This window comes from Otolemur garnettii, unplaced genomic scaffold, assembly GCF_000181295.1.
Source record: "Otolemur garnettii isolate 467f Iridium unplaced genomic scaffold, OtoGar3 scaffold00017, whole genome shotgun sequence".
Classification (NCBI taxonomy): Eukaryota; Metazoa; Chordata; class Mammalia; order Primates; family Galagidae; genus Otolemur; species Otolemur garnettii.
Window position 1 is genome coordinate 27384879 of NW_003852412.1, and position 20900 is coordinate 27405778.

General features: G+C 37.4%; 1 protein-coding gene across 1 annotated transcript in view; it reads right to left on the reverse strand.

Annotated features, from left to right (window-relative positions):
- The window catches only part of FAM172A (family with sequence similarity 172 member A), a 502406-nt gene that overhangs the window by 427940 nt on the left and 53566 nt on the right, over nucleotides 1-20900 (reverse strand). Inside the window, exons 3-4 of the mRNA XM_003785978.3 lie at nucleotides 18374-18475; nucleotides 14842-14942 (exon numbers count right to left, since the gene is read on the reverse strand). Coding sequence (XP_003786026.1) covers nucleotides 14842-14942; nucleotides 18374-18475 — 203 coding nt within the window. The remainder of the gene's footprint in view (nucleotides 1-14841; nucleotides 14943-18373; nucleotides 18476-20900) is intronic.

A 20900-nucleotide genomic window follows, 5' to 3' on the forward strand; every position in this document is an offset into this window, starting at 1 on the left:
AGGAAAAGCCAACTTACATTTGTTCAGATCATAGTATCTAATGAAGGACAAAGAAACACCATATCGAATGGACATACTGCACTGCTTATCCTCAGAAAAGCATGGAACAGGCAAGGGAAAACAAAAATCAGGGAATTAGAAGAGGCAATTGAAATATTTGTTATCAAAAATGGTAGAAAATAAAGGAAGTAAGACTGGCTTATAAATCCTCCCCAGTGTGCACTCACTCTCAACAAAGGAGGAAGTCCCCACAACCTGAGATTCCTCTGCTTTTTCAAGGAATCTGAGGAAGATGAAGTTGGATGCTAGTGTGACCATACAATTCCTCCTCACATCACCTCACACTCGTTCCCCACCTGATGAAACAGCTCCAGGAGAAGGAGTTGAACTGGGGTGCTGGAAGCCGAGATAAGAAGAAGCTGTGATATGCCTTTAAATTTTCATGCCACAACATTTAAGAGCCTGATGAGATGACATGCCTTAATTCCCCCCAACCCTGGCAAAACAGGGGTTGGCAGGGCTGCCCAGTGGTCAAGATAGCTCACAAGTCCTGTATCTGTGAATGAGAATACACTGGACAGGAAGCACCTGCCCGATCAAGACTGCTACTAGGACGTCACAATCTTCACAAGGGTGGGACATTCAAATTGCAATCAATGACAAATGGAAAGAAGAAATAGTAGCTGAAGGTAAACAATGAATAGACAGGTATGCAATGACGGAAACTCAACATTACACTGGTGCCTTGAAGGAGGTTCAGACAAAGAGAACAATGGAGACAGACAAGGTCTAATAGTAACCTGCAGTCCTGATAGGCATCAAATTAAGAGACATTCTGGTCATTCACTATGATCATGAATAAGATCAACTGCTGGTTACTGAGTGGAATTCTTGTATTCTTTGATTCTTCTTTTTACCATTTAGGGAAGCATTTCCATCAACTCTTTCCTGCTGGGCCATCAAACCATACAGCATACAAGTCCTGGCTGGCTGATCACTGAGTAACTTTAAACTTCACCAATTGAAAGCTTAGGGAGGTTCCTAGTTGTAATGGACAAAATAGAGGCGCTGCATGCCTATCTAGCCCTCGTGTGCTGAAATACCTAGCAACCTGGTTTCTGCAGGGAGAAAGCTAATAAGCAGGACAGATAGAAATGGTGGGTTTCTGGTGGGAATAAGGCAGCAGTCATCTACTAGTGGGCTTGAATCCCCATAGAAAATGACTTGGCCTTGAGACTGAGGAGGGCTGTGGCAGGTCTAACACTAAGTTACATGTGGGTTACATCAGGGTGTGATTGCTGTCTGGGTGGTTAATTTTGTGTGTCAACTTTGCTGGGCCACACTGCCCAGATATTCAGTCAAAAGCTATACTGGATGTTTCTGAGAGGATGTTTCTGGATGAGATTAATATTTAAATTGGTAGGCTTAAGGAAAGCAGGTTTCCCAACATAATGTGGGTGGGTCCTAATCAGTTAAAGGTCTTAAGAGAATAAAGTTAAACTCCCAAGTGAGCAGGAATTCTGCCAGCAACTGCTTCTGCACTCAAACTGTAACTATCCCCTGAGTCTCCAGCCAGACAGCCCCCTCCATCAGATTTTGGACTCACTGGCCTCCTCACATGCCAATTCCTTAAACATCACATACATACATATCCTATTAGTTCTTTTTCTCTGGAGAACCCTTACTATCCATCCAGCCATAATATGGTGGACCACTGCAACACACCTTGTAAAGGTAGGAAAACATATTAAACATTACAGGAAATAAAATGTTATACATGCTATAAAAGAATTATTTTTAAAGCACATATGAGACACAGCAGAGAGAGAGGTCATTCTATCCCATGTGGATCAGGGAAAACTTTCTTAGGGGTTGACCTAAGTTTAAGAGATGAATAAATAATCTACAAGCAGATGGGAGGGGGGTGGTGAAGCAGCATCCCTGGAACCAAATGCTCTCGGCAGGAGTGGAGGCCTAGGAATATAAAACAGCATGACATACTAAAAAATATACAAGTATGTTTATATAGCTCAAGCATAGAGTGAGTAGAGACTGGTGCAAGAGAGAAGGGAAGTGGTGACGCTGGAGAAATAAAAAAAGGCCAACTCATGAAAGGTCTGATAGGACAAGGGAAAGAGTCTGAATTCCATTTTGTAGAGAGACATACCAGTTTGATCATAGCTGTAGCTTGAAAACATCTTTGACAGCACTATTAAGAAAAAGGCCCAAAGAGATGAAAATGGCGGGAGTGAATCAGGAATAGATGGCCCACACTGGAGGTAAGTAAGTGTCTTAGTCAGCTTGAGCTTCCATAACAAAATACCATAGACTAAGATGGCCTAAAAATAACCAAAATTCATTTCTCCCAGTTCTGGAGGAATTTGGAAGGCTAAATCCAGGTGCCAGGCAATCTGGATTCTGGTGAGAGCCCTCTTTCTGGCTTACAAATGGCTACCTTCTTGTTCCATCCTTCATGGGCTTTCCTTAATGTATGCACACACACACACACAGGGCTCATTGCCTTCTTGTGAGGCCCCACCCTTAGAACCTCACTTAACCTTCATTACCTCTTAAAAGCCCTATCTCAAAATACAACGTTAGTGGGATCACAGTGTCAGTGCCTGAACCTGGGGAGACACAATGCACTCCAATGGCACTAAGGGATTAAAGACATGACATGGCTCTAAACTCAACTGGAAGCAGTGAAATGGAGAAAGATGGACGCTAAGAAGGCAAAAATGACAAGCCCTGCTCAGCAGTTAAATATAAAGAATGAAAGAGGTAATGAAGTCTCAGATGTAGGTAGCTGGATTTGTGTCAGTACTACCCATTTAAACACAGCAGCAGATCCATGACCTAACAGAACCCAGGGGCTTCAGGTTCTGAAAATGCAGGTCCAGTGACAAGAAGTAAGAAGTCAAATTGAAAACAGAAGGATTACTGAAGATCTATCTACTGAAGGGTCTGAGACTTGAGTTCACCCTACTTACAGGTTTCACAGATGCTGGCAACCGACACACAACTCCTAGGTCACGGTCTGTTTGCATTGGTTCCCTGGATCCCGACTTCCTTAAGGGTGGAATGACATGAGCCCAGATGGATGCTGCATGTACAGTTGTTAGTCAAAGCTGAGGAATACCAGCCTGGGAGCCGACCATCTTATAGCAAGCTGCAAGGAAGCCTGCTCTTTGTCCCAGAGAAAGACACTATCTCAGTCTTCAAGATTTTTTGCTACCAACACAACCTTAATAAATAGTTCAAGTAAAAAGCAGTCAGGGCCTGTTGCAAGTTTGGCACATCCAGTAAGATAAGCAGGAACATGAGAGACACATAAAGGACTATCTCTAATAACACTCATTTCATCTCCACCCTGACCCCAAATGTGGTACAGCCAGCAGGCCAGACACTTTTGCCCAGGCAAAATAATATACAAAATATTTCTTTTCTTTTTTTTTAATGTAGTTTTTTTTTGTTTGTTTGTTTGTTTTTTGGCTGGGGCTGGGTTTGAACGCACCACCTCCGGCATATAGCGCTGGCGCCCTACTCCTTTGAGCCACAGGCACCACCCCAAAATATTTCTTAAAGAATGGAACCGACAACTCAAATGCTGGAATGGATGTTTTTACTCTAGAAAAAAAAGTATTCCAAATTCTAGAATTGGAAATGTCCACAATAAAGCAGTACTGTCCCAGAACAGTGAAGGGAACTATCCCCACTTGCATTCACGGACCTCCTTCAGGGCTCCTTATTTTTTGCATAATGTTTCATTTTGAAAATTTTCTGTTCAAACACGAACAGAAAAGTTGAAAAATGGAACAACAGACACCTTTACACCTACCACTTTTATTGAACACTTTGACATATACATTTCTTTTTATTTCTGGTTTTTCTCTCTCTTTTCAAAGAAGCACTTAAAAATAATTTTTAGACATCATGACTTTCTCTCTAAATAGTTTACATGTACCTCCCAAGAATAAGAACATTTTCCTATATAACCATAATATCATGTCTCAATAGAGAAAATTAACACTTTTTTCCCAACTGCCCCTAAAATATGTACATACTTTTATACATATTTATTAGTTTCTAAACCAAAATCCCATCAAAGTTTACATACTACATTGAATTTTAATTTCCTTGGTGATTTTCATATACAACAATCTCCCTGATTTCCAACACAACCATCTTAATATATGTATATATTTTTTGAGACAGAGTCTCACTATGTTGCCCTTGGTAGAGTACCATGGCGTCACAGCTCACAACCTCAAACACTTGGGTTTAAGTGATTCTCTTGCCTCAACCTCCCTAGTAGGTGGAACTACAGGCACCCACCACAACACCTGGCTATTTTTTTGTTGCAATTGTCATTGTTGTTTAGCTGGTCCAGGCTGGGTTCAAACCAGCCAGCCTGGGTGTATGTGGCTGGCACCCTGCCCAGTGAGCTATGGGCAATGCCCATCTGAATATTTTTAATAACATCCACTTTTTTGTAAGACCAGACCAACTGTCTTTTAGTACATCCATGTTCTAATTTGTCTGGCTATGTCCTTGTGTTATCATTCAATTTTTCTTTTTTTTTTTTTTTTTTTTTTTGAGACAGAGTCTCAAGCTGTCACCCTGGGTAGAGTGCCATGGCATCACAGCTCACAGCAACCTCCAACTCTTAGGCTTAAGCAATTCTCTTGCCTCAGCCTCCCAAGTAGCTGGGACTACAGGCACCCATCCCAACGCCCAGCTATTTTTTGGATGTAGTTGTCATTGTCTGTTTGTCAGGCCCAGGCTGGATTCAAACCCATAAGCTCCAGTGTATGTGGCTGGCGCCCTAACCACTGAGCAACAGGTGCTGAGCCAGTATCATTCAACTTTTCATCTATCCCCTGTATTTCCTGAAAATTAGAAGATCAACATGAAGTCTGATTAGAGTCAGACTCAACTTATAAATAGGCATATTTACGGTTAATGTTCTGTGCTTCAAAGTGCAGCACATCGAAAAACACATATTGTCAAACTGTTCTGTTACTAGTGATATTTTGTTCCCTTAGGTACAGTACTTAGAGCTGGATCTCTATTTTAAGGTGTGTATTTTTCCCTTTCCAATAGCAAGAAATCTGTGAGGTGATGCTGTGGTACTGTGAAAATATTCTATATCTTCACATCCTGAAGGAATTAGCAGCCCTTAATGGTCCTTATCTGAATCAATTATTTCATTGAAGAGTTGCATACTGGTTGTCTACTATTGCTGTAACAAGCAACACAAGTTAGCATCTTACAATTTATAGATCAGAAGTCTGGGTTGGTTCAACTGGTTTCTTTGCTATAGATTTCAGAAGCTCTAGCTCAAAATGTTAGTGAGTTGGGCAGGAAGTTCTGGAAAGAGTTTGCTTCCAAAATCATTTAGGTGTTGACTAAGTTTAGTCCTTTGAAGTTGTAGGACTCAGTGCCACACTTCCTTGCTGGACATCAGTTAGGAACACTCTCAGCTCCCAGAGGCCTCTCTTTCTGGTCCTTGCACCCGGGCCCCTATTATCTCAGTGCCTTCTCATGTTGGCAATGTCTTCGGCTTCTGCTGTCACATCTCTGTAACATACTCTCCCATCTCCCTGTTAATGCTCTTAATAGTATCTATGATGATACTGGGTCCACTTGGATAATCTAGGCTGCTACGGGTTATCCCCACCAAAACTCAATGGCCGAGGTAATTCTGTTAAGAGGTAGTACCTTTAGGGGGTGATCAGGTTCTCAAGATAGATTGATGCCTTTCTTATGAGATTGGCTTAGTTTCTGAGGGAACGGATCAGTTCTCAGGAGAGCAGGATACAATAAAGAGAGTATGTCTCTTCTTTCACCCTCTGGCACACCCACTTCCCCTTCCACTTCTCTGCCTTGTTATGAGGCAACACGAGGCCTGCACAAGAGGCCAAGCAGATGCCAGTGCCATGCTTCTCAGACTTCCTGGGCCCCTGATTTGTGAACCAAATAAACCTCTTTTCTCTACGAATTATCCAGTCTCAGGTATTCTGTTAGAGCAACATAAAATGGACTCAGACATGGAATAATTTTCACATGCTCAGGTCAGCTAACCTTTTATAAGTGCAAAATCCCTTCGCAACAGTCCTAGATTCACATTTGATGAAATGAGCAAGAAAATGGAATTGTGAGGAATATTTAGAAGTATGCCTACCACACAGAGCAAAATTTGACATTCCTAACTCTATCATATTTTTTACTTTCATCAGCCTTTATTATTTGATAAAGAGCATTCTTTCACCTGCAAATGAACTACAGTGACTCATTAAAACTCCAACTGCTTAATTCTTTCTCTTTGATTACTGATTTTCAGATAATTTTCATCTGAAAATAGGAAACTGATTAAACTGATATAAATGATTTGAAATGATTTATGGCTTTATTTATTGAAAAAATAAATAATCAATTAGAACACTTTAACTATCTTATCCTCAAACCATCACAATTTTGGCCCAAAGAAGCCCTTTCACACGAGTTCTTCTCTCCTTTTCACATGCTACTATTAGATTGAGTAATTGCTTTCTGGCAAAACAGGATGTCCTTGGGCAGCGTTTTTCAACCTTTTTATCTCATGGCACACTTGTACATACAGTTAACCTTCCGTGGCACATTTAAATTATGTTGATCCAAAAAAAGAGCAAAAAAGAAAGAAAAGAATATAGTTACTTTGCTTTGAACTTCTTTTGAAATAATTTAATGTATGATCTTTAAAATTTTTCACAGCACACCTAAGATCCCCTCACACACCCCAAAGTGCTGTGGCATAGCAGGTGAAAATCACTGGCCTAGGCTCATCTTATGCTGCCTCAGTTCCAAATCTGGAATCAGCCTTTTCTCTAAGGAGCTCTATCTCCTTTTACTAAGCAATGCATTTAGGAACCAAAATCTTATCACTAGATATACTCAATGCTCTAGGAAGAAAGTACTTCCAGGATTTCCCAGTGAGTAGAATAAGGAAATATATTTTTAAAACCTGATAGAGTTAATAATGATATTCCCAAATTTAATTTTAAGGGATTTTCTTAACTACTTTGATTTTATGTTCATATATCTTTAATCCTGGAAATCTTGATTCATAATTACACTTTACATACTTGTTCACTTTAATTTATCATATTCATAAAATTGTGTCAAAAGTATTACACCAATATTTCAGTAACAGTAACCACTAAGTTAATTTTAACACTGCACCGACCATGCTTTCTATCCTTGGGACATTCCAACAAGGGAAGTACAAAGGACCACACCTAAAACATCGCAAGTAATTTTCTTCTCTGTTTGGCTGTGTTTCCAACTAGGCCCATTTGTTTTCTTTATAATTTTATGGGTTCAACATACCAAAATGTGTATATGATTCAAAAACCTAAACTATACAAAAAATATTAGAGAATTCACAATGTCATCCTTTCATTGTACCCCTCATTATTCCCTTTAGATAAATATTATTAATTTTGAGCTTATCCTTCTGGCGTTTTTCACAAAAATCTCACATAGAAGTATTCTACTTGTAGAAATGGATACTGAAAGACACAAAAGTCAATGGAGTCTGCTAACCAACTCGGAGCCAATGGGTGTTTTTTCATCTCTGATAAGCTTTGGGAGGCCGAAGCGAGTGGATTGCCTGAGCAAGTGTGAGACCCACCTCTAAAATATAGCCAGATGCTACAGGGCAGACACCTGTAGTCCCAGCTACTTGGGAGGCTGAGACAAGAGAATCACTTGAGCCCAAGAATCTGAGGTTACTGTGAGCTGTGATGCCAAGACAGTCTACCGAGGGTGACAAAGTGTCTCAAAAATAAATAAATAATTTTAAAAAAAATAAAAGAGAAAGATAAGCTTGATTTAAGGACTAAGTAGGAGCCAGAGTAGGCAGAGATAAAAGCAGAAAATTAAACCTATATAATATCAATAAGGATAAATTTGAGATCTTACCTTTGAAAACAGAACTGAACAATGCAGCTCTATTTTCTTTCCATGCTCCTAATATTTGCATGACACATTAAAGAACATAAAATAATATCATATCTTACTTTTCCTAAACAATAGTATAAATAATTTTATTTCCATTTTACAGTAGAGGCTTGTGAATATTATTTTTCTAAAGTCACACAGATATGACTCAGCCAGAACAAGGATTCAGATCTCCTGATGGCCAATACAAGATGCATGAGTTTCACGTTATATGAAGGTATTACACACTGATAATCACAGTAATTTAAATATTTGAGCATTAAAATAAGGATATTTTATATTATTATTCCTTAATTTAAATTGTTCCTAGTTTTAAATACCTGAACATGTCCACTGAAGAACTCTTATAAGACACTATGGGCTACATTGCTTAATAAATCTGATTTTACTTTTTTTTTTTATTGAATGGTAACTATGTACATTAATGCACTTCTGGGGTACAGTATGGGGTTTTCACACGCAATCCGAAACACTTCCATCAAACTGGTTAACATAGCCTTTGTGTCATTTTCTTAGTTATTGTTTTAAAACGTTCACATTCTACTCTTAGAAAGATTCACTTGTACCCTTGTAAGATAAACCTCAGAAGTGATCCCTCCAATCCCCCTCCCTCCCCCCTCTCCCCCCTTCCTTCTCCCTCCCCCCTCCCCATATTCTTAGGCTATTTGGTTATAGCTTTCCATATAAAAGGTATAAATTAGTTTCATAATAGGGGTGTGTCTGATTTTACTTTTAAAGGTGTAGTATTTTCAGTAATTTCCTTACTTGTGTTTCTAAGTGTGGCCCTATCCATTAATAACAAGCCAAGCTCATCAGGCCACCTAACTGCTGGTGGTCTCTTCCAAAGTATACTGCCAAATTATTAACTCTGAAAGAGGATATCAAGATATATATTGAAAATATATATATACAAAGAAAATGCAAAGACAAAAATTAGGAAAGAAAAAATCTTTTATCATAATTTCTTCTAGATTATAAATTCTCCATTTAATAATTTTGTATTGCCAAGAAAGAAATAGTTGAGAAAACTTTACAAGTCATGTATTGTTTCTACCATCCTATTTACTACCTAACACAATAGACTTTCTAGTTTCTCTGAGTTTAATACATTATTTCTTGGCTTTTAATTCATATACAGTAGAACCTCTGTAGTGGACCACCTCCCTACACTGACCACCTCCCTTAAGTTGACATAATTTCATAGACCAGACATGCACCACATGAATAAGATTGGATAATTAAGTTTGCAAACTTGCTCCCATTTGCTTATGTTAGCAGCTCTGCACAAACAACTTGATAAGATACATCAGTGTCTCACAGCTATGGTCTTGTTGATGTGTGGTGGCAACTTGCTGGGTGGCATTCATTATTGTTACTGCATATTTTTGTGTGCCCTCCCGAGCATGTCAGAGACTGAATGAGAGCAATAAGAAAACATCTGTAAATTTCTTGTTAAATGTCACGAGAGGCGAAGTGAAATCAGGGACATATTAGTCCAGTTTTACGGGGATAAGGCCATGAAGAAAATGGCAGTGTACAAAAGGATTAAATGTTTTTCTGAGGGGACAGACCATGTCACTCATAAAAAGAGGTCAGGGTGGCCAGTAACAAGCAGAACTGATAAACACTGCAAAATTTATTAAATTGTGCATCAAAATTATCAGTTGACTATGAGAAACATAGACCAAGTAAATATTGATAATGCTAAGAAAATAATGAATGAAAATCTTGGCCAACAACTCATGGCTCCTGAATGACAACAATGTACCAGCTCACACAGCACTGTCTATGAGGGAGTTTTTAGCCAGTAAATAAATAACTGTATTGGAACACCATCCCTATTCACCTGATCTGGCCCCCGCTGACTTTTTTCTTTACCCAAAGATAAAGGAAATATTGAAAGGAAGACATTTTGATGACATTCAGGACATCAGGGGCAATAAGCCAACAGCTCTTACAGCCATTCCAGAAAAAAGAGTTCCAAAATTGTTTTGAAGGGTAGACTAGGCACTTGTGTCTGTGTTTAGCTTCCCAAAGGGAGTACTTCGAAGGTGACCACAGTGATAGTCAGCAAAGAGGCATTAGCACTTTTTCAAGAACTGTCGGACCTTGTACATATCAGTATAGCGGGTCTACTTGTTTATGGTGACCATCTTTTTATGTTAACCAGTTTGTTACGATCCCGTGGGTAGACAACTTAAGGTTCTACTGTATATACACACATACACCAAAGACTTGTACTTTGCAAATAACCTTTCCACATCACTTTCCCACCTCCTTAAGCCAACAGTATCTTTCTAAATTTAGAGAAGTCATCCAAACTTATTAAAGACTATGCATTTTTTTCAAGCTTTATGTGGGTAGCATAAAAATAGATATGTATTAGAAAAACTGTTTGATTATAAAAATATAACTGTATGAACACAGAGTATGTTTTTGTGTATTACATCACTGCATTCTAAAAACAAACTGACATCTCAGTTTATGTTACTTACACAATAAGTTTAATTTACATAGAAATGATAGAGCATTTCAGGAGTAAGTCTTAAAAATAGTTTCTGCTGAATGACTGCTATTATAATCTCCTTAAGAAAGAAATAAACATAAACTAAAACAACAGTTGTGAAACATATATAGTAGCTCTCAGCTAAAGACAAAACTCAATATTCAGTAGGAAATGCAAAAAAAAAAAAAAAAAAACAGAAGGAGTTTTCATTTGGATTGCTGACTACAGTCAAAATGCGTTTCCTTAAAACTTCACTCTTAAGCATATGGAGACCTATGTATTAAGGTAAGCTCTAAGGCAGTTAGCACATACTCACATTTCCTCTGAATGCTCCCCTATAACCACCAGTAAGAAGACAGCACAGTCTCAGTGCTTTCAGGATGCGGCTAAGATCCTTTCCACAGGTTCTCTCTTAAAGGAATGAGAGATCTTACTGGTAACATAAAGCCTTAACTTATTTCCAGAATTTAAATACAAACGCTTGTTTCCTAAGAACTATGGACAGTGATGCAGGAATTTAAGTTTTTCAGAATCATAATGACAAAAGTCTGAGGTTTGACTACGAAGGTTAAAATTTTCCAATAGATCATGCCATATATATGTCTATTTTTACATTTAGCTTTACAAATAGGAAAATTATTATCATTTTCCAATTAAAAAACCACCTCTCTATTTTTAAATTCCTAATATTAAGAAATTCTATAAAATGCAAAAATCCAGAATTTATACTAGTTTACATATTTGAAACATATTTATTATTCAATATATATCATGAAAACTCAGTTCCCCCAAATTGCTTTAAAAAACATGCATTAAAAAATAATGCAAGAACATTTTCCAGTTCCATCCATGTAAACATGAAGGAGGTAAAGTCTTCGTTTTTCTTTAGGGCTGCACACAGCCCTTTTATGAAACTAATTTATAGCTCTCAAATGAAAGATACAACTTAATTCTAGCCCAAGAATATGGGAGGGGGTGGGGAAGGGGAGGGGAGAAGGGCGGCTAGGTGTTGGGAGGGTGACCAGAAAGATCACCTATATTTCTGTCTAACAAGGGTACAAGTGAACTTTTCTAGAACTAGAATATAAATGTTTTGACACAATGACTTTGCAAATGACATAAAATTTATGTGAACCAGCTTGATGAAAGTAATTCAAAATGTATATGAAAACACTACACTGTACCCCATGTTTGCATTAATGTATACAGCTATCATTTAATAAAAAAAAATAATGCAATGTAGAGTGATAAGGAGCATAAGGGAAACATAGTAAAGTCATGCCTTTATTTTCTTTTTTTAACTCTACTTTCTTATTTAAGTCTTGATAACTGATGTTTGTCTTTAATGTCACGTTAAGTCATTTTTCACATAGACAAGATAGGAAGAAAAAAGAATAGGAAAAGGAAAATGACAAGAAAAATTACAGCAGAAGAGAGGAGGGAGCTATTCTTGAAAGAGGAGACATCTGAGCCAAAATCAGAAGGCAGGTAGAGGGTAGAGACATTGTGGCAAGACAGGAGGGCATTTCAATGTAAGAAAACAGATATGATAAAAAAGCAAAAGGTGTTAATGAAGAACAGTAAATTGGTTTAATTTAACTTGAAGACACGACTTGGAAATGGAAATCAAGGAAGATTAATGAAAGTACAGGTCCACGGATCCATTATCCCACTTTCATAAACTCCAACCCAAATAATTTCCATAATGAAGACTGTGTCATTGTAGGCATACAGCTAGAGCACTTACAACTCACTCCTAAGATGTAAGAAATGATTTCATTAATAATCTTCAACAGTGAAAATAACAATTAAAACAATTATTCTAAACTAGATATGAGAAGCAAGATGGTCTGGAATGGAACAAATACTATAACAACCAGATTTTTTCTCTCCAACCTCTAGGTCTTTATCGGGCTGAGTTTTATATTAGGAAAGTATACTTCTTTTGATCAATGTATTGGTTAGGAAAAGGAATGGCCCTAAAAGTTGAGGAGTCCACTGATCTAAATTTAAGAAACATTGCACTAAAAGGTAAACGCTGTGATTTTGGATGATTACTTGGTGCCAACTTGATTGTGAACACAAATATTAATGCAGGCACAGGTGGCAGCAATATAGATAATACTGAATAAAATGCTCTCTCCATATAAATAATCATCAAACAGAAAATACTCTGATTCTTTCAGATTAAGGTACACCAAAAATACATCTCTGACTTTCCACATATCCAAAGAATTAAGCATAAGATCCTACTAGAAATAAATCATTTATACATACTAGATTTTTATATAGATGATATTAGAAGATACAGTTCATGGTATAAAAGATACAGATGATGAAAAAGACAAGGTACATTTGGAGAATAGCAGCCTGTCCAACCGCACTGGTCCTCATGGCTTATGGGAAAGAGTAAAATGTAAGCCCCCACTTTATAACAAAAACACGAGCTCTTCTAAGACCGATAGTGATTCTATAGTCAGAATATTACCCACTGGCAGCATATAATTCAAGCGGAATTCAGGTCTTTTTAATGTGTGACAAATTATTCAGGGCACTGAATATATTTAAGTTATAAATGCTGGAGAGCACTATCAAGAACCATAAAGGGTCTTGAATGGTCACATTCTGCACTGCTTGCAAACTAACAAGGTAGCCTGCACAGTTTCATGGATGCTTCCAAAAGACTCTAGATTCCTGAGTCAGAAACAAATGACTTTACTAATCGGGGCATGGCAGGCAGCACGAGCTTCATGTTTTCATCCGTTCCTCCTGCCTCTCAAATCCCAAAGAGGCAGTGCAGAGAGGGGGATGAGCACCCAGCAGGATTGTGTCACAGCTGAAGAACCTCAAACATAGGAAACCCTCTCTTATAAGGGTGTTGCTAGAAAATCTGCTCTCCGCTGCCATCATTTGGGAGCATTGTTTCCACCATGTTAGACAGCAAATAAATCTGCCCACTAAATTGGAGGGAGTCATATGCTCTATCTTAGAAGCCTGTTTGCTACACAAATGTTCTCAAAGAGATAGTCCAGAACAAAAGCTGTCCATGTCTTTCTTTAGAGACACACAGAAATGTAAGAGATACAAGAACTATCTCTCAGCAAATTATATATTCTTTATGCTATTATTAATGTTAGCATATATTCTTTATGCATTTATGTAACCAAGTAGTACATTATTCACTTAAAAAAAGAACACAGAAATTTCAACATTTCCTAAAAAAAGTACCTGTACAGTTATCATCTTAAACAAATATGTACATACATATTTTATTAAAAATAAAAACTTTATGCAACACAGAACAAGTAAAATTTTTGGCTTTACCAAAACATTCACCTAGATGACAAGTGACATTTTCAAAGATTCCTGTAAGTGGTACCATGTGAAGTACCTATCTTTTATCAAATCAAAGTCACTTTTAACTCATTAGACAAGTATCAATCATCTTCATGTAAATAAACACTTAAAAGAACACTTATTCATCCTGGCAAAGTGGGAGATTCAACCTTTCAAAACATTTTAAAAATTAAGTTAAAATTTGGCATGAATTTACATTCCTATAAAATAACTCAATACAAAATGTTACGGTCATGGGAGGCTTATGTCTATACAAAAATTGAGAAACTTTGGTTTTGTTTTATTTCCTGCTGGTGATGGAAAGGTGGTTTACTCAAATGCTCACAGCCAGAGGAGCCGGCAGACTACTGTCTCAAGTCCACCTCATCTCTGCAAAATCAAAAAATTTTAAACTGAGAACATGTTTCTAACACAACCACTAAAAATAATTAAACAATAAAAAAGCAGAAACCTTTTTCTTTCTTTTTTTTTTAAGATGTAGTCTCACTCTATCACCCTGGGTAGAGTGCTGCGACATCATAGCTCACAGCAATCTCAAACTCTTGGACTCAAGTGATCCTCTTGCTCAGCCTCCTGAGTAACTGGGACTATAGGCTCCTGCCACGACGACCAGCTAGTTTTTCTATTTTTAGTAGAGATGGGGTCTCGCTGTTGCTCAAGCTGGTCTGATCTCCTTAGCTCAAGAAATCCACCCGCCTCAGCCTCCCAGAGTGCTGGGATTACAGGTGTGAACCACTGTACAAGGCCCAGAAACCTTTTTTGTTTGTTTGTTTGCAGTTTTGGCCAGGGCCGAGCTTAAACTCGCCACCCCCAGTATATGGGGCAGGCACCCTACTCCTTCAGCCACAGGTGCCACTCAGGCCCCGAAACCTTTTTAAAACCACTTTCTGTAGAAAAAGTGCATAAACTGCTTCATCTTCAAAAACTTTTGAGTTTTGAAAATTGGGGAAAATGAGTTAAAGACGTGTGTGACATACCTCTCCAAGAGCCTCGTATCTTCTCTGGTTCCATCTGTGCAAGTCGTCTCGATAGTTAAAAACAAATGGCTCCCCAGTGTTTATGTGTCTTAACTGCCCCTCTAAGAAAATAAACAAACAGTATGGCTGTAATTCAAACTACATTCATAACAACATAAACAACATGACAAATAGTATCTGATAAGAATTTAAAATAACTTTCTCAGAGCAGTTTTCTTTTTAGATTTTTTTCTTTCAAATGTCAATATGATGCAAACTTTCAAGTCTTAAAAAATAATGATCCGTAAGCACTCAAAGGCTATTCTTCTTGATCCTCATCTCTCTAAAGTAAACCAGCAGTACTATACGGCCTACTGTGTATAAAGATCTCTACTAGCTATCGCCAGGAACTTGAGATATAAAAGCATAAATATTAGGTTCAGTGCTTGTAGCTCAGCGGCTAGAGCGCCAGCCATATACCCTGCGGTTGGCAGGTTTGAATCCAGCCTGGGCATGCCAAACAACAATGAGAACTACAACAAAAAAAAAAAGCCAGGCGTTGTGGTGGGCATCTGTAGTCCCAACTATTTAGGAGGCTGAGGCAAGAAAATCACTTGAGCCCAAGGTTTTGAGGTTGCTGTGATCTGTGATGCCACAGCACTCTACCCAGGGCAACAAACTGAGACTCTGACCCTCCCTCCCCCCAAAAAGCATAAATATTAAAAAACTAAGCAACTTTTCATGAAGTTAAACAAGAATGAAGTAGATCAACAATCTGAAAACTGCCACAAGCATCCCATACAGAGAGTAAGTCCAGAATGATTTTGGAAAAGTGAAAAATTCCTAATAACTAGAACAGGTTCAGATGGTTTCAGTAAGATTTCTCCACTAGGATCTGAAATATGGGCAGGACAGCAAATGAAAATTGGAGAAAAGCAGTAAGCTAACACAGGTATGGACTATCATTCAGACTCACAGAATCAGAGATCTTTACTGATAATGACTAAGCTTTACCCATAATACCACGGGCACAGGCAAAGCAGGGAAAGGTCTGGGGCACATGGCTTTCCCCAGGTCCTTCCCTCTCACTCGCTGGCACTCTCTGGCTCGGAGTAGGAGGGATACTCAGTGAGGCATCTAGATTCCCTCACACATTGGTTGAGTGTTTGGCACATAAATATTTCCATTTCACGGGCCAAAGGGCTATATTGCTTATGTGACGTCCTTTAGACAATTGTCTCATACATCCAAAAGACTATAGGTTTATTTACCATGAGTCATCCTGCTTAAGGTACAAGGTCTAACAATTAAGTTCGTGAATTTGCCAGCATGTGCTTATGCTGGCAGCACAGCACAGATGGCTCGGGCAGGTCTCACAGCCTTAGCGTATCAGTGTCTCACAGCGGTGTTCATGTCACCATGTGGTGGCATCTTGCTGAGTGGTGCTCATTATTGTTCTTGCATGTTTTTGTGCTATCATAAGACTCCTGGAGCTTGAATTAGAGCAACAAACATTTTTAAACATTTCTTGTTAAACTTGGCAAGCCTGGATATGAAATCAGGGACATGTTACTGCAAGTTTATGGGGATAATGCCATGAATAAAATGACAATAAGTGGATTAAATGTTTCTAAAGAAGAGAAAGTATCACCGATGAAGAAAGATCAGGGTGGCCAGTAACAAACAGAACTGGTCATTACAAAAATAAAAACATTACAAAAATCATCAAATTGTGCACCAAAATCATCAGCTGACTATTAAGAAGCACAGCAGACCAAGTAAGCACTCATGACAGAGACAGTTAGGAAAATCTTCCCTGAAAATCTTGGAATGAGAATGGTGTGTGCAAAAATAGTCCCAAAGGGGCTCACCAATGAACAAAATTGAAGAAGAGTCAAAGTATGCCAAGACTTTTGAAGAGGCAAGATGATATTTAAGGCTGCGTTATCACTGGTGATGAAATACACCAATGGGTGCACTAATACAACCCTGAAACAAAGCATCAAAGTGCCTAATGGAAGTCAACCAATTCTCCATGACCAACAAAATTCCATCAGTCCAATCGAGAATCATGAATTTGTACCAACTGGACAAACAGCTAACCAAGTTTACTATTTGGAAGTGCTGGAAAGGCTGCATAAAAAAGCTACACAAAATGACCTGAAATTTTTAGCCAACAACTCATGGATAGCTTGCACCACAACAGCACACCAGCTCACACAGCGCTGTCTGTGAGGGAGTTTTCAGCCAGTAAACAAACAACTGTCTTAGAACACCCTCCCTATTCACCTGATCTCATCCCCAATGACCTTTACTTTACCCAAAGATAAAGGAAATATTGAAAGGAAGACATTTTGATAACATTCAGGACAACAGGAGTAGTAAGACAACAGCTCTAATGGCCATTCCAGGAAAAAAGTTCCAAAACTGCTTTGAAAGGTGGACTAGGCGCTGGTATCATGCACAGCTTCCTAAGAGGAGGACTTCAAAGGTGACCACAGTGATATTCAGCAATGAGTCAGGTAGTACTTTTTCTAGAACAAGTTTGTGAACTTAATTGTCAGACCTAGTATTCCACAGGTAAGGACTTCTCTTCATAGCAAATATTAGTCCTTATTTACCAATCAGTTAATTACTATCATATTTACAAGGAGAAAAAAACCAAGTCTTTTTCTCTAGGGTTATCAAGAAAGAAATAGACCACAAGCCTATTGCCTTCACCTTTCTTCTTCTGAGACAACAAATATTACTACTGGAACACACACCATCATAAAATACACTGTATTAAAACAAGTATGCAAATTAACATTAAAAAGTTTCTAGAATTTTCTGTTTAAACTCACCTAAAACCTTAGTACACAGACTATCGCTGTTAAGTCCTAATGCCTATAACGCATGTCATGAGGGGATGTCTACTAACACAACGATGACATAGCACCAACCCAGCTGATGCACAGCCAACACACAGAAAACTACAGTTCAAATGCTACCAAGATGTAATATCATTACCTTTCAAGTTTAACAGTGTATAAATAATTCAATGAATCATGTTTCTTTATTCCAAAAATGTCCTTGCAATCTAGGCTATGTTCCTCCACATCCCAAGTGTAAATGTTATTTTATTCAAAATCTAATTAACAAATTTTAAAAGAAGGATGTTGCCTGAAAAGTCACAGAAAATTACTTTAAAATACTGTCACAGATAATTATTGCCAGTCACTTCATTTTAAATAACATGTGAAATAGTAGTATCTTTCTATATGATTTAATTAGGAGTTCCAACTGGATACCAGGGAGTTGAATGTTCAAGGTTGAAGTGTATATGCTGAATCAAATTCATGTCCATTAATTACCTGACTTGATGACTCTAGGAAATTGTTATTTGATAACACTTCACTTGAGTGAAGGATTTCACCATGCAAGGATAAGTCATTATTTCTCAAAAGAAATACATAAAACATTCTAGCTGGACTTTAAAAGCAGCAAATAATATCAGCCTTAAAATTCTGGTAGCATTGTTAAGTAAATTTTGCATACAACATACACCACTTACTTTCATTAAAAGCATATTCAAATCCTTCCAGGGTATCAGGAAAATCAAGAGGTGGTTCATCTTTTTTCATTAGTTCATCCAAATCTATCCTCGATAATAAATCTAAAAAAAAAAGATATAAAAATAACTTAAATTCATTTTCATAGTTAATAAAAAAGACTATATTTTAAATTATTCTTAAGTATTCTTTGGTCTTATTAGACTATATATTCATTTTATGTATAGCTTTAACTGATAATGCCAATAAACTCCTAGGTTCCCCCCCAAATAACTATATTATGATCAAAAACAATATCAACATAAGCACTTTGAAAATCATAATTCTCAAAACAATCACAACTCAGATTCCATATACAATTATATTAAATTGTTAACGTCCTTCAAAATAAACAGCGATTATTTGAACCTTATTTACTTTATTCCATAGGTAAACGTTTCAGACATTAATATGACTCCTAAAGGTCGTTAAATCTTACATATAACTGAAACTATTATTTATAAGAGGACTTACAAATTTAAATAGTGTTAATATAAGGGATGGTTTTTTATTTTTTATTTATTTCATTTTGATTTATTTATTTGACATTTTTTTTTGTATTAAGACATTTCTACTTTACTCTTAATAGTTTTGATATGTACCCTTTCATTGTGCACATTAGGTAGAGTCCAACCAACTACCCTCTTTCCTCCCGGCCTTCCCCTTTCCCTCCTTTTCTCTCTCTTCTCTCCTTCTTTCTGGACTATAGTTGTGGTTTATCACGTGTGGGAGAATAGTTTATGAGGAGGAGGACTCCCCTGGCAATTGAAGCACCACTGTTGAAAGTATAGGTGATTGTGTATTGGTTTCATGATAGTATTGAGTACACTGGATAATTTTTCTTCCATTCTTAAGATACTTTACTAAGAATATGTTCCAGCTCCACCCAGGTAAACATAAAAGATGTAAAGTCTCTTATCTTCTTTTAATGGCTGCATAACGGTAGATCTACTTTAGTTCCCTAAATGTTCTCCACACTTCTTTCCAAAAAAGACATAATAGCTTACATTCCCACCAGCAGTGCAGACGTGTTCCCTTCTCTCCACATCCATACCAAGATCTATAGTTCTGGGATTTTGTGATGTGGGCTAATCTTACCGGAGTTAGATGATATCTCAAAGTGGTTTTGATTTGCATTTCTCTGATGATTAAAGATAATGAGAATTTTTTTCATGTGTTTGTAGGCTATCTGCCTGTTTTCTTCAGAGAAGCTTCCGTTCAAGTATCTTGCCCACAATAAAATGGGGTTATTTGTTCTTTTCTTATTAGTTTCAGTTCTTTGTGGATTCTAGTTATTAGATCTTTGTCAGAAACATAACCTGCAAATATCTTCTCCCATCCTGAGGACTATCTTCTTGTTTTACTTACTGTGTTCTTGGCTGTGCAGAAGATTTTAGTTTGATCAGATCCCAGTAACGTATTTTTGGTGCTGCTTCAATTACCAAGGGGGGTCCTCCTCCTCATAAACTATTCTCCCAGGTCAATTTCTTCAAGAGTTTTCCCTGCACTCTCTTCTAGCATTTTTATAGTTTCATGTCTTAAGTTTAAATCTTTCATCCAGTGAAAATGAATTTTTGTTAATGGTGAAAGGCGGGGGTCCAGTTTCAGTCTTCTACGGGTCGCCAGCCAGTTCACCTAGCATCATTTGTTAAATAGGGAATCTTCCCCCTAATTAATGCTTTTGATAGGCTTATCAAAGATCAAATGATGGTGAGTGGATGGGTTCATCTCTTGGTTCTCTATTCTGTTCCATATATTTACCTCTCCATTTTTGTGCCAGTACCATGCTGTTTTGATCACTATAGATATATGGCCTGAAGTCTGGTAAAATGAATACCTCCTGATTTGTTTTTATTTCCGAGAAATTTCTTGGCTATTTAAGGTTTTTTCTGATTCCATATAAAATGAAGTACTGCTTTTTGAAGATCTTTAAAGTATGGCAATGGTGCTTTAATAGGGATTATACTAAATCTGTAATCTTGGGTAATATGAACATCTTAACAATGTTTATTCTTCCCAGGCATGAGCATGGTATGTTTTTCCATTTGTTAACATCTTCAGCTATTTCAAGGAATGGGTTTTTAGAGTTTTACATATTGGCAAGCCGTTATTTGAAAATGTTTTAATAAAAGTTTAATATACCAGAAAAAAATTAAAAACGCTAAATAATGAAAACTGGCTAACACAAAGCAATTTCTATTCTTCACATCATTTGGCTCCATGCAATTTTAAAAGATCTGTCAACCAGGTTTTTTTTTTTTTCAATAATAAACACTTAAATTTAGAATAATTTTAGATTTGTGGAAAAGAAGAAAGATAGTACACAGTATCTTATAGCCCTCACTCATTTTCCCCTATTGGTAACAGTTTACATCAACGATGGTATATTTGTCAAGAAGAAACCAATGTTGGTACATGACTGGTAACCAAAGACTAGCCGTTATTCATATTTCACCAGTTTTCCATTAATGTCTATTTTCTGTTCCCAGA